General features: G+C 34.4%; 1 protein-coding gene across 3 annotated transcripts in view; it reads right to left on the bottom strand.

Annotated features, from left to right (window-relative positions):
- Positions 1-3,003: 3,003 nt before the first annotated feature.
- The window catches only part of LOC132565350 (transcriptional coactivator YAP1-like), a 34,802-nt gene continuing 22,832 nt past the window's right edge, over positions 3,004-14,973 (bottom strand). For 2 of the 3 annotated variants that reach the window (XM_060229999.1, XM_060230007.1), the window contains 6 exons: positions 12,719-12,948; positions 11,475-11,692; positions 10,341-10,536; positions 9,376-9,465; positions 8,497-8,600; positions 3,004-8,190 (listed from right to left, as the gene is read on the bottom strand). In XM_060229999.1, coding sequence (XP_060085982.1) covers positions 8,104-8,190; positions 8,497-8,600; positions 9,376-9,465; positions 10,341-10,536; positions 11,475-11,692; positions 12,719-12,948 — 925 coding nt within the window. In that variant the 3' untranslated portion in view covers positions 3,004-8,103. The remainder of the gene's footprint in view (positions 8,191-8,496; positions 8,601-9,375; positions 9,466-10,340; positions 10,537-11,474; positions 11,693-12,718; positions 12,949-14,973) is intronic. The other variant, XM_060230005.1, reaches the window with a different exon arrangement.

Below are 14,973 nucleotides of genomic sequence, written 5' to 3'. Positions count from 1 at the left end.
ACAACTTCTGAAATAACGAATGGCGTAGAGTTGTTATATTTGGCCGGAAGGTTCCTTTGATAAAACCCAACAAAGTTTGCGAATAGAAATGACCTTGTCCGATATTCCAGGTCACAGAGGTCAAATATGGTAAAACCTTTAATCGACTTCTTCCAAAATACTTGAAAGCTTAGAATCATTATATTTGGCCGGAAGTTCCCTTGATGAAGCCCAACAATTTTTGCAAAAAGAAATGACATTGACTCATATTCAAGGTCACAGAGGTCAAATGTGTTAAACATTTAAACGACTTCTCCCCAAATACCGGAAGGCTTAGAATTATTATATTGGGCTACTATGTTCCTCTAATAGTGTCCTACAATTTTTGCTTGAGGAAATGACCTTGACCAATCTTATAAGGTCACAGGGGTCAAATGTGTTTAAACCTTTAAACGACTTCATCTAAAGTACTGAAAAGCCTAGAATCATTATATTTGGCCAGTATGTTCCTTTTATCAAGCCCAAGAAAGTTTGCAAAAAGAAATCACCTACACCTATATTCAAGGTCACAGATGTCAACTGTGTTAAAACCCTTAAATGACTTTTTCTGACTAACCAAATATCTAGGATAGTGATATTATGCCAAATTAGGTTCTCATTGATGCCCGATAATATTTGAGAAAATAAATGACCTTGACCCATATTCAAGGTCAAAACGGTCTAATGCATTAAACCTTTGAACAACTTCTGCATAACCAAAAGGTCTTAGGTCAAAATATTTGGCCAAAAGGTTTCCTTTATAGTGCCCACATATTGTGTGAAAAAATAGCTTGACCCATAAAAATATTTAAGATCACTGGGGTTAAATTTGGTTAAATCATTAACAACTTCTGATTGACCCAAGGCTATCATATTTGGCCAGTAAAGGTTTCACAAAGGCTTATATACAAATATGTAGAACCTTCCAATTACTTGTTAAAGGAATACATTTGACTGGGAATTTTTTGGCATAATTTGGGATAAATTATAAAGACCTTTCACAGTGATGTCACACTGTCCCAAAAATAGATTAGGCCAAGCCCCCTGGAGGTCTGAGAGGCTTGAGCTAAGTAACGTGAAAACTACATGTTAGCCAATTACTTATGTTCTATTCACAGCATTAAAATACAGAAAACATGATCTGGAAGAGAATTGCAAGAACTTCATTTTTATTTAAGATTCTTCATTATTATAGCATAAATAAATAAGAAATTCTAAGTTGATCCCATTTGCTATGCAGTGTTTATAGGCCTACAGTAAACTGTTAACAGTATATCTCCAGTAACCGGGGCTTAACTGACCATGGTGACATCACTAATGATATGCATGAAACGTTTTATTATTGTTTTTGAGTTAAGATTATGGTTTATAATTACATGTACCTTAATTTTCCCTGCCTTCATATTTAATTGTTGCTATATATTGTTGACTTGTGCAAGTCTCAAATATGTTGTATCCGTGTTTGTAAACAATGATCTAAAGGGCAAGTAAGGTTCTGCTGTACTGGGTCATCCGTCCAGCTATAACTAGGATTTTTTCTGCTATATTGTTTGACCATCTTCTTTCCTTGACTTAAAAGAAAGATATCAATTACATCTAACTGGAAACATCACAAGAAAGACTCAATTCAACTTTGCATAGATGAGGGGGCTGACTACTAAGGGACATAACCCATATGGAGTAATTTGTCATATTGCTTTAAGCATCTACTGTTGAACATATGCACAGATATAGTACTGTTGGTCATAAAGATTCAGGTTAGCGATACAGGCACTCTGGGCCTCTTGTTAAAACTATCGCGTGACGTTATCAGTGCTAAGTTTGAGAGAGGTTTCCCGAAACAAAGAACTGGAAATGTATAAAATATGCACTATCAGTAATGAAATGAATGATTTTACCGTGATGTACAATTAATACCCGGTGGGTATATTTCACTTTGCTTTTTAGTGAATTCTGTGTGTTTGATTGTAAGAGAGCTATGAGAACTGAGTCCCCCTGATGGCCGACTTGTTTTTGTTTTCATACGAGGTTGAATTTGTATCGGAAGAACTTCTTAAAACAGGCCACAAAAACCTTGAAAAGGTCTTAAATTTCACTTAAAGATATTCCGTTTTTATGATACTTTGATGTGCTGTCATCTTTTCGTTAATTTTTTCTCTGTCCAAATTACTGGTTATCGAGGAGGAGCTTTTATGAAAAACGTTTCTCTGTTTGGATCAATGATAGTGACCGCTTTTGTCATTATCACTGGACTCTTTTGGTACTGAAGTAAGCGTTTCGAGGTCCACAACAAAAGTGCCAATGCCTCATTTGTAGGCACGTATTTGACTAGGGTGCGCTTCCCTTGAGGAACCCATACCACAAAGTATCTGATAAAGACATTTTTCTGAAAGGAGCACCAAACTGTCTTGTCCATTGCGGTTTTATATAATCGCCATTTTAGAAACAAGACCTGGCTGTCAATGTCAGATAAATGACCGAAATCGTAAAAAATGCTTTTTTTCCAAAATTGTGGTCAGGTTAGATGACTGACTGGATTACAAGGACACAACAAGAGTACCACAAAGCGGAACAAAATACGCCCGTGAATATCCAAAACAGCGAAGGGGCATAACTCATTCAAATCGTCTAATCAAAACCCCATTCAGGAAAACACAATTTCATATCATGGTGAATAAGTCTACCAAGTTTCATAAAGATCGACTGAAAAATGTTGGAGGAGATCTCTGGACAAGATTTCTATAGTGAAATAAACAAAGGGTCATAACTCTTGTTGTTCAAATCGTCTAATCAAAACCCCGTTCAGGAAAACACATCATATGGTGATTAAGCCTACCAAGTTTCATAAAGATCGGCTGAAAAATGTAGGAGATCTCCGGACAAATAAAAGTTTACGACGGTCGCCGGACGGACAGTGCCATACCATAATACGTCCGTCTTTCGACGGGCGTATAAAAATTCATCAATCACAACAAACAAAATATGTTCTTTTTACTTATTTTTATTTACATTTTTTTCTCTTTAGTTTTCTTTTTTTACCCATAACTGGGATACAAATATAATGAACAAATGTCTCACCACTGAATATAATGTAAAATCTATGACGGTGAAACTTGGTTGAGATCGTATTTACATTTCAGTGCTAACAGAGTTTTAATATTGACCTCTATAGAAAAGTCAATGGTTTTATAGACAAAAGATATATAATCTTTATAATATTTATATATGTATTTAAATGTCATTTTCACTGATGGGCAAAAAAACTGATAAAAAATGACTATGGGGAGAAAATATCATAAAGTCGTACTATATGGGATGAGGTGATTTCAAATGGAGTTGAAATGCAAACGAAAAATTGTAGGAAAATAAAGTGAAATAATTTGAACCTATTTACACTAGATCAATTAATTACAGAGGCAACAAGAAGAAATCCTGCTAAGAAATACAAAATTTTGGAATGTATATATGCTTGTGACAGCTGTATTGTTGACAGTGTGTATTAGAGTAGGATCAACTGTCCAACCAACATTTTGTATAACATTACATTATAAAATTCATTGGGTTTGAATCAATTTTCCAGCAAGTTTTGCCAGCCCAGCTGACATGCACTAAGAGTGATCTCCCTTAGTTTCCTACAATTTCTTTGCCTCCATTTGATGTCAATATCGAGGACGGTAACCATCGGGATGGGATACTACATGAGGATAGAGGAGTACAAATGAGAAATGAAAAGGGGGCAGGGCGGGATCCAACAGGGGGTCAAAAATATTTGACAAAAATATGCATGGGGTTAAAATGACTACTAGGTGCTCTACAGAATAAGGTTGTGCATAAAGGTCTGTTTGAATGGCCAGGTTAAACACCTGTGGTGTGCCCTGACCGGTATGAAAACACATCATTAACATCAAAACCTTGCGATTAGCACCAACTTAACGGTAATTCCTTATGAAACATAATTGATGTTATTACCATCTTGTTGAGGATATAGCAATTAAAAGAGTTTTCAAACTTTTGATTTTCTTCAACCTTTTATGCACAAACACATTCAAACTATGAATGCCTCCTACATAAATCATAGCACTTAATTAAATCGTGTAACAGAACATAATGGGAAATACGACATCAGCTCAAAATAGAAATCCATAATATCTCTCAATGTTACTTTGCTATTCAGAAAAAGAACTGTCCTTTCTAATAATCACAAGAAACAAAAAATATTCATCAACCCCTACAACCCCCAAGACAGGATTAAATTTCCCTCTTGGCAATAATTCTTAATGTACATTTGACTTTGTACAAATATCAGGATTATATGAATCCAGATAGGGTTAGAAGTGTTGACATCCTTTCACATCCTTTAATTCAGAGGTAGACCCCAGTTACAGGGGAGTCAGTTCAGTGAAGTAAAGGAAAGAACCAGTTTTTATGATGAAAGGATCTTAATAAACGAAATGTAATTATCTTCATTCCCGTGGCAGTCAAAAACACTAGTTAAATCAACATGGATGTGTTTTAGCCTTTTTTTCCAGACTTGTTTCTGTCTGTGGTAGTCTGCCTGAACATGTTCAACATGTTGGCATAATGCACTTTATAATTAGTTAACTACCATATGCATTATTATTTTCACTTATAGCTTTCTCCAGCATCACATTTCCCAGGTGTTTACCCTGGGGAATCTGTACTGTGATGAAGGATTTATCAGAATAACATGGACATTTGGAATGTATACTTCTCTTACGTAACGGCCAGGTCTGCCTTTCTCATAAAAAATGTACTTCCAAAGCACATGTATCAAAAGTCTCCTGTGTACCAAAATAAAATCTTCTTAAAACATTTCAACAGTCGTGAACTTTGGAATCATTGTAATACAACTGGATATGAAACAATACGTATGATATTATTTCAACCCGTCTTGTAATGAAATGTCAATGCAGACAGTTTGCATTTAACTTTCAAAAGGTACCGACAATAGTTGTCCGTGGACAAGCCTTGTGGGTATGGTTTTTTAAAAAATATTGATAAAAATATAAAAATGCTGAATAAAATTTACTTCTGAATGCTTGAAATACACAAAATGTATATTTAGATATACCCAGTCTGGTTGGACGGTTTAACATGGAGAAGCTTCCAAATTTCTTCAAATCTTGGTCAAGTATTGATCTAACTTGGCTGAAACTTGAATGGATTGCTGCTTCTGGTTTTTACTATAACAGGGTATGGCACTTTTTTAATGCATTTAAAATGGTAGTGTGTACCTTAAGCATTCAGAAACAAACTTATTATGCAGGTGCTCTCTGCGTATCAAAATATTATACTTATACAATACCATCACAACAACGAAATCACGTACTTAGTTGTCACTACTGCAGCAAATGGGTAGCACTCTGAAGGGGAGAAACTTGGAACCCTATCACAAAATGGGCCTTGCTTGTCATGTACATACAAAGAGGTCACAACAACTCTACAACCAAGTTGACAATCTTGATTCTCTTTTAAATTGTATGTCTTTCCTTCACGTGTAACAAAAATAACTTTATATGAAAAATATAACACCAGTTCTTGCCTGTAACAACCTTTGGAAAAGGAGAGACTGCATCTTATTTTGTATTTTCAAACCAATATGTTGTGACCACTAAGAATGAACTCCTATTTCACGAAGAATACTTTAAGAAGCAGAATTAGCACACTGTACACATACTACAACCAGTAATAGTGAATTGGTGAACCAAATAGTGTAAATACTTCAATATTTCTCTTCAGAGGTTACATAGAACTTTTTTTAGTTTTTCAATTTTGAAAGAAAAATATTTTTCTGACCTTTTCCCCAAACGGAAATGATATAATCAAATCCCTATAACTTGAACTATACACAATGACTATATTTCCTCAATACTAAGTGGACACTTGTTAGTACATAAAACTTTGTCCGAAATCAATAAAACTTTAGGTTAATATTCAAAGATATTTAAAACTGTGATATATCTGCTGTTAAATTCTAACTCTACATATCAATCATGCTTATTGTCAAAAATATTAAGATAAAATTCAAATTTCTACAAGATAATTAATAAAATTGTTATCATCATCATCATAATCGTCATCATCATCAACATAAGTGATAAAAGGTTATAGAGGTAAAGTGCCCTAACAGGTTACATAGGAGTACTGTAATGTATATACACACTGACATACCCAAACATTAATCCTAATTCTTTTTTTATTGTTGTTATTATTGTATACAAATATTGCAATTTGGATATAAAAATTAACAATTATTTAACAAAGAGAAAAAGAAAAAAAACTCAAAAACCCCATTTTTTCCAATAAATAACCAACACATTTTTGCATAGACATCTTACACAAAAAGCTGGACATCTTGGACATTAAACGTGAAAAGCAGGACATTGCTATCAAGTCAAAATGTTCCATCAGTGGACACTTGATGACAACATTCATACCAGACAATACTGCTAAAAACTGAAGTTATTTCTGAAGCAGTATAAAAATAAATCCACAAACAAACCTCTGTTGTAACTGGCAACTGACCAATGGTCAATAGAAAAAGAAACTTCTTTGTCCCTCAGAATGTGAAGGACTGTCAACACAAAACATCAAAGCACTGACTGCATAGCTCTTTAGGGTAGATAAATATTTTTCCAGATTGAAAAAAAAATATATTTTCTAGATATATTCCTTGTTTATTACATTAAATGCTCAAGACATAGCAACACAGTATTTAAAAGAAGTAAAGAATTTTCTTTCTAAAGTTTATCCTCTGTCATGAGGGGGCCTGCCCCAAATTTCAAACTACCTAAGTATTTACGGACAAGAAATATAACACTCCTTCTTAATAAAAGATATACAACAATTGAAAATGTCCATAAAAGTTCTGAAATGCATATCCCAATTTCATTACTAGTATCAAATGTAAAATATTTCAAGGCATCCAATCAATCATATTCAGTATTATCTGATGTGAAAAATATGTTTAAAATCAGCAGTTTATATAGCATTATGAGAATTTTGACGCAACAGGAGTTCTTGGTGTAAAAAAAAATAAACCAACTGTTGCAGAACGTTAACAACAGTGTCACCAAGATTACATTGCAGAAAAGTATTTTTATGTCATTTCTGCTAGTCATGGTTTACATTAGTTGTGCCGTTGTTTCATCTCTAAACAAGTAATGAAATACATATTAATTGAATGACTCCATAAGATTAATATTTGTTTTTTTTAATTATCGAACAATGCTCCATTGGAAAACTGTGATGTTTGAAGCGAGCTTTCTTTATATTTCCAAAGTTTAGCCATGTAATATCTGTATGCAAACCTTGATGACACTGCTGTTGCACAGAATTACTAATACAATCATATGCATCAACTCTTAATCCCCAAAAAGGTTGGCCATGTTATGCACAAGCAAAATGCTCGAAAAATCTCTAAAACACGAAACAAATATAACCTGCACTTCAGAGCACCGCTAGTACCACATATGATATGAAAATAACACTGACATATCATGCTTTAGTTACAAGTCTTCTTTAATAGGGGTGGCAAAATACAAGATTTCAAAACCTTGGTGAAATATTTGACGCCCTACCACACATTACCGGTCTCCAGCAATATGTAGATAATAACAATAGTTCAATAGTACAATCATACACGAACGAAATTCTCTATCATACACTTGAATACAAAATATATTTTTTTTTAAATCGTTTTCATATTTTTCCCTGATATTCTATAAAAAAAGTCTATTGGAAAAATAATTCATATCGAAAAAAAAAAAAAAAAAGAAAAACATTAGTTAACAATGATTCCATCAGTGACATCTAGTGAACAATCTCACCAGAAATAATTTCAACTGGCAACATGGAATAGTGATAAAAAACAAGAAGAGAGGCAGAGGAAGGCTCCATGATCCACTGTAATCATGACTGACAGGGCTTGGCTCCACCTCCTACAGTCATGATTCAACAGAATGTGATGCAACCCCCTGCAACAATGATTGGCAGGATATGGCTCCGCCCCCCTGCCGACCCTGTGATGGTTTCCAATGTAATGAACGTTGACCTCTTTATTTTTCACAACCAGGTCAGTAGATTGTCTTCAAGCTTGTTCGAATTTAACACATTTTCCATATCATTTAAGAGTTCATTACTAATTTCTTCCTGTGAACAGAAACCACAACAAAATTTTAAAAACTCTAAAAATTTTGATCATAATATTTATCCTCCAGCAAAACATTATTCTAATTAATTCATGGTTTGTAGTATGTTGGTCTTAATTCACTGCAAAGTACCCTCTTATCTTTTAAACTATTTCAATGTATATATATATCAATCTTTGCAATGTAAATCAATGTCTTTTATGTAATTTCTAGATCCATACAGGTAGATACCAATGCTAAGCCATCACATCAAACTGGATTTATACATAAAAGGGAATATCTGTAAAGTGAATCTATGCTATCTTACCTGTAAACTAGGTACCAAGTCTTCACTATCCATGTTGCTTGGCTCGCCACTTTCTCCAATGTTACCTCCAATGTCCATGTTATTGAAATCTCCTTGTCTGTGTCCTGTAACAAAAGTTATTTCCCTTTAATGCCTACCACAAGAATCTACAGCTGTCTTACCACTACCAAACACTGAATGATATTCACTAGGTATTTATTGTTTATTTTTATTCCTGATGACATCTAAATTTTGAGGTTGGAAACCAATATTATTTTACAGGGTTTTACTGGTAGGTCATTAACAGATATTCCATGTTTTTTTAAACTCCTTTCAAAAGAAAGGACTCTGTGAGCCAATGCCTTTTTATGCAAGAAACTTTCTAATGGTAGGTCATTAACAGATATTCCATGTTTTTTTAAACTCCTTTCAAAAGAAAGGACTCTGTGAGCCAATGCCTTTTTATGCAAGAAACTTTCTACCAATAATAGAAGCTAGTTGGAAAAATTAGTATTCAACCTTTCACACACTTCACCTATGCAATCCCATCTGACTGTCTGCATCACTCAGCTTCAGTGCAATATTATCTCAAACTTTGTTCATAATTTGTTCAAATTATTTCTTGCTAAAAGGATCGGAATAACCTGGTTTTTTACTAATTACATAACCAGAGATTTGGTCTCCAGGTGGATAAGGATAAAAGTTATTGCGTTAAACTTGGACAGAGAGACAGATATACAGACAGACGTCATTACGTAATCTCTACTGATAAACTCACCTCCTAATACTAATTTAAGATACCTCCTTCTTGTGTGTCCATTTCATCTAGATGTGACAGAGACAGATACACAGACATCTTTACATTATCTCTAAAAACCAACCTTATAGTACTAAACATACCTCCTTCTTGTGTGTCCATTTCATCTACGTTGCTCAGGAAATCTTCAGGAGTTCTAGGCATGCTGTAGTTGGTCCCTGTCCCCATTCCACCTTCAACACAGACAAATAACATCATATGATAACAGCCAAAACTACCCTTTAGTAATCTCTTTTATGGTTATAAAAACATAAATTACTCCACCATACCTTGTACCTTTTTGAAAACACTTTTCAGCAGATTTTAAGTAAGTACATCTCCAATATTTTTTTTCGATATTCCCCTGACAAATCCAAATTAATTTTGTCTTTCCCCAACCCCCACCCCCTTTTCTCTCTATTTCTTCAAATTTATAGCAACCAGTAATATTCTATAAAACATAAAGATATAACCTCTAAGTAAAGCGTAACAATAAACTTGTGATAGCAGCTAAAACCAATTTACTCACCTGTCTGGACTGCTATAGCCTCATCTATAAACGTGTACTTTATATATCAACAGGATATCATCAGAAATTAATCCGAAAGAATTTTTTCAATGTGCTTGAAAAACTTACAGCAAATAAAATTCCTAAATATCTATAATAGCCAATGAACCAAACATCTTTTCAGTTTGGACCTAAAATTTAATTTACCCAGATGAACAATCAGAATGAATTATGTCCACTTTTCACATAGGACCTGAAGTTTTTTTCTAAAAGAACTTGTATATAACAATACAAAAATATATTAAAAAGGGCAAGTAATCCACTTGTCAAATGACAGATTGGATCGACATAAATTGCCAATATTTGAATCTCTATGAATATTGAGTTATTTCCCCTTAAATACTTCCTTCATCAAAAATTTTACTTTTTATAGTGAAAATGAAACATTCCAAAGAAAGAACCTGTTAACTTTTCGAACTTTAATTTAAAAGACAAGACCCCAATTTCACAGCCAAAATCATCTTTCTGTAAGAGCAGTTAGCTTTCAATGATATAACATACCAACTCCACTGTCTGTACTTTCTTGCCGTGAATGGTCTGATGAATTTGTTTGCCCAAGGAACGGGTCAGTGACAGATGTCATTTCGTTGGCTTGAGATATGTTAATGCTTTGTGAAACAGGTATTACATCCTGTTGTTGTTGCTGCTGCTGCTGTAGTTGTTGCTGTTGTTGCATTTGTGCCCGCAGAAGCATCTCCTAGAGGTAAAACGACAATGCTAAGCTCAGGCTCCCCAATTTTACCCTAAAATACTGAATCTGTCCTGCACTACGCCCAGGTTGTCAACACTTAACTTACTTATACGTCGAAGAAGTCCACTCCTTAGCTTGTTAGAAATTCTTTTAAACAGCAATAGATATGACTGGGCTTATAACCTGTCACAGGTTTGTTACTGCATACATATAGCAAGCTAATTCATCCTAGACAGTGGCTATTTATAGCTCTATCTTCGCCAATGTTTTCAAAATGATGCAATAATTGAGTAAAATATCCTCATTCTAGAGCAATTTTCAAGTTACTGAATTTCCTGAAATGAGTGTCATTTTTCCAAGGGATACTTTTACCTTCAAGCTTCTATTTGACTTCAACAATTTAACTTTTTTAAAGTAGGAAATGTTTAATGTTTATCAAAATATGTCCATATGTAAATAACATGTGAAATGTCAAGTTAAATAATCAAAGAATGGAGTTAAATGCTAATTGAAGGAAGTTATTGTGGACCAACTGGTGCAGAGAGATGAAAACTGAAAACATCCACAAAGACAATTGGTAGCTACCTATCCAGACTCATTTCATATGCATATTTAATTTTTTCTTTCACTGGAAGTTTACATCATTGACTTCCTGTGACTTGATAGAGCAATTTACCCTTTCTTTGGATAGCATGTGACAAGTCTTTCATATGGTGTTCAGTGAGGTAGTCACCCCAGAAGATCCTGACTGTTGAGAGGTGCTAAGCCTAGTAAATATGCCAACCAATCAGTAATAAGCCCAGCCCCTGAATTTGCGTCAGAAGATTTGTGTTACTCCATGACCTTAACTGCAGGTAAACACGTATGATATGGCCCATTAAGGCAAAAAGCCAAAAATAAAATGGAGAAAGTAAAAACTTAGTTTGTCCATCTGCAATAGCTACCTGTCGGGCAATTTCTTCTTGTCTTTTGCGCAGCCGTTCTTTCTCCATCTGTAGTTTGGAGAACTGCAGGTTTGCCTGCTGTGAACGTTGAGTGCCCCCATTCTGTTGCTGTTGTTGTGGGTGTTGAGGGGGCGGAGCCAACTGTTGTGGACCCATCTGTCGCTGACCTGGTCCAGGACCTACAGAGTTAATTCTAGCCTGTTGACGCATCCGTTCAGCTGTATAGATAAAGCAAGAATGATACTTTAAGAATGTGGTGATGAAACTACTTAAAACTTGAGCTGTAATGATACAGCACAATTTTATGTGGGGTTAACCATCTTCCAGCTGACTTAGCAAATTCAAAATGTTTTTTTTGCAAGAAGTTTTTTAAATCTAGTTTATCATTTGTTTAAATGCAGATGTTAAATGATAAGGAGTCAATTTGTGGAGTTAATTTTCCTCTCAAATTTACAGGAATTTGAAAGGAATAAACTAAGCCCCAATAGAGAAAGCCGTAAAGTGACAGTAGAAAATCAGTCCACCAGTTGTTTGTTTACTTTGATGGTAAATCAGGTGTATAAATATAACTTATGACAAATACAATATATTTCCACAAAATCTGTCAGTATCAAATTTGTCTGGTCAGGATAAAGCTATGATGACATATACTGGTTGCGTCTTGTGGGCTTTGACAATGTCTTTGATAATGTGTGGCTGAACTAGCCTCATCATCAGAAGAGAAGTACATTAATTTGATACTAAAGAAAAATGAAATTTTTGTTTTCATGTATGGGTATGCCTTCATAACAAATAAGGCATAAAAAAATCTATTGAACATGTGCACTTTGCACAAAGTAGGGAACGATAAGATTGATTAAATAAATATTAATTCTGTTCCCTGGATACTTTCCAAGGCTTGGTAATACTGCATGCCAAACCTGATGTAAGTCAGAGTGAAGGTTGGCAGCACCAGCAATGACCAATTTGTCAGACGAATTATATCTATCTTATACAGGGGCAGATAACTCTATACAGCTTTCAGTTCATTTTACATTAAAAGCATATAAGTAGATTTGATGCACTCATTCAGCTAACAAAAACAATCAAGTTGAAAGTCAAACCAAATATATTACAAACTGCTTGTCTATAACTATAGGTATGCATATCTATGTTAGATAACACCTGTCTATAACGTTAATTATGATAACCAATCAACACTCGTATGTACAATAAATGCACAAACACCTGCTCTTAATACTTACGTATTCTCGGATCGTACCAACTTGTGGTGCGTTCATGATGATTTATGTAGTAAATGTCTCCTTCGGGCGTGCTTGCTTGTTCCCATCCCTGGGGCAGGGCATCAAGGTTCAGGTTCTGCATGGAGACATTGGGTGACTGCTGCGAAGAGGGTGGGCTTTGTTGACTATTGAGGGCAGTTGTGCTGACGGCTTTGCGGGGATCTTGCCAGGTTGTCGTTTGTGTGAGATGACTGAAACATACAGAAAACATCAAACATGAAATATCTGCTGCATGATACACAACATACTATTAAATATTATCATCACATCAGATAGTTATCATAAATCATCGATACAAATATTTCAGTCTGAGACAAATTTTGACAACCTACCATGTCTCTCAGTAGTGGGGCCATCAAAAGTTTGAAACTCGGTGTCTGAACTTCCCTTAAAGAATCTTACAAATTAACTGTGTAAAATCTTTAAAGAAACCCAGTGTCCGGTTGAACAATCCAATGTATTACAGCTAGTTCACAGGATTCAAATTTTGGGCAACACTATTTTTCACAGATATCCATGTATGCACGTTGATAATATGGATAAGTTCTGATATTTTGTTTCAGTTTAAAAAAATTATTATATTAAATTTTACAATGTCAACTGAAAATCAATACTGCTTGAATAAAATTGTGAAAAGAAAATCTTAGAAATTTTTTGCATGGAGTTTTTAAGCTCTTAATACTCTATTAAACTTTATAACTAATAAACACAGCAATGTTCCATTTTATTGATTTTTTGATGCTGAACAATCAAGTAAGATATGAAATAATCACCTGGACATCTTTATTAAGGAAAGATGACTAAAAGGTATCTGTTAGGGAGATAGGGTTCACATTAATATTTTAAGCAACAAAAAGCAGGAAACATGCATTATAAGCTTTAACTGTTTTTCACTTAAGTATGATGATCAGTGTACAGGACCTTGGTTATAGAAAAATTCCTTTGTATATATACAGAGGGTAGCCAGAGTGACGCAACAACCAGATTAGAACCAGAATAACAACAGAATGTTTTAAACATTCTCTGTGAGTTTACAACTGTATTATTATCTTAAAACATGGGGCACATTTTTTTTTTCTAAAATAAGTTAACCCTGGGAAAGGAAATGGCAAACACTACTGGGTGTTAAACTCATAATTGCTAATGTCGGTAACAGTTCCGGTTTTAAAAGTTAAAAAAACATCTTCCCATCATTTCTTCACAGCAGATTTCAGGAAGAAAAGTTGGTTTATAATTGATGATAAAACAGGTTGCTAATTCAAAACAGGAGCTGGCCCCTCCAACCACGTGCATGCCCCACTGTGTTACAGCAGGGAACTTGTAACATACAGTTTTACAGGTTAACATTCAGAATTCATAACAGTTTTCCCTACATCCAACTGGTCACTATGAATTTAGTTCTTAAAATATTTGTAACTACATTGTTTTCACAAACTTTCATATTCAGAAGATCAAAATATCATAATGAGAGCATAGCTTGATCTGGCTCCCACAGCAGACATAATAAGACAACAAGTGGCCATGACAGTGATATCATAGATTTATTTTAGTGTTGGATAACTGCATAACAAAGGCTACAGGTGTACAACCATTGTAAAATCTACTTCCACAGGAGAAGAATGCTAGATTTTACAATATATATACTATCATTTGACATCACACAGATTGGTTACCAGACCAGACATGAATAGTCCCCCCCCCCACTTCCACTGATAAGTAGCTTTGCATTGGTCTTTTCCTCTCTTGATTATATCACAATGCACATTATGTGTGCTTATGTTTTTTTAAGTGATGATTATTGATAAGCCTACTCACCACATTGATCTTCAACCAGTCTATTTGTATAAAAGCACTATCAATGACTGGATATATAGAGATGAAATAGACAATAAAATGACATTAAAAATCTTCAGTTTCACGGACAATACTTCTAAATATAGTTATGATATTGTGAATTCAAAAATAGCATTTGAAGTACAGCTCATGAAAAGTTTTCAAAGGTCAAATGTAAAACAACTCTCACGATACTTATAACAGGATAATTTTAAATGGAGCTAATTTTGTTCACTCCCACACATGCACAGATGGACTGACCTAATAAAATTCAACCACATGTCAGAAAAAGATGTACTTAGAGTAGAGGAATTCCAGGGAGTTGACTCAATACTTAGTTGTCTGGGAATACAGTTGACCCTGTAACCTTAGACCAGTTCAGG

This window comes from Ylistrum balloti, unplaced genomic scaffold (genome assembly GCF_031769215.1).
Source record: "Ylistrum balloti isolate Yb309-2 unplaced genomic scaffold, AGI_CSIRO_Ybal_v1 Utg369576, whole genome shotgun sequence".
NCBI lineage: Eukaryota > Metazoa > Mollusca > Bivalvia > Pectinida > Pectinidae > Ylistrum > Ylistrum balloti.
This window is presented reverse-complemented; position numbering and strand designations above follow the sequence as displayed.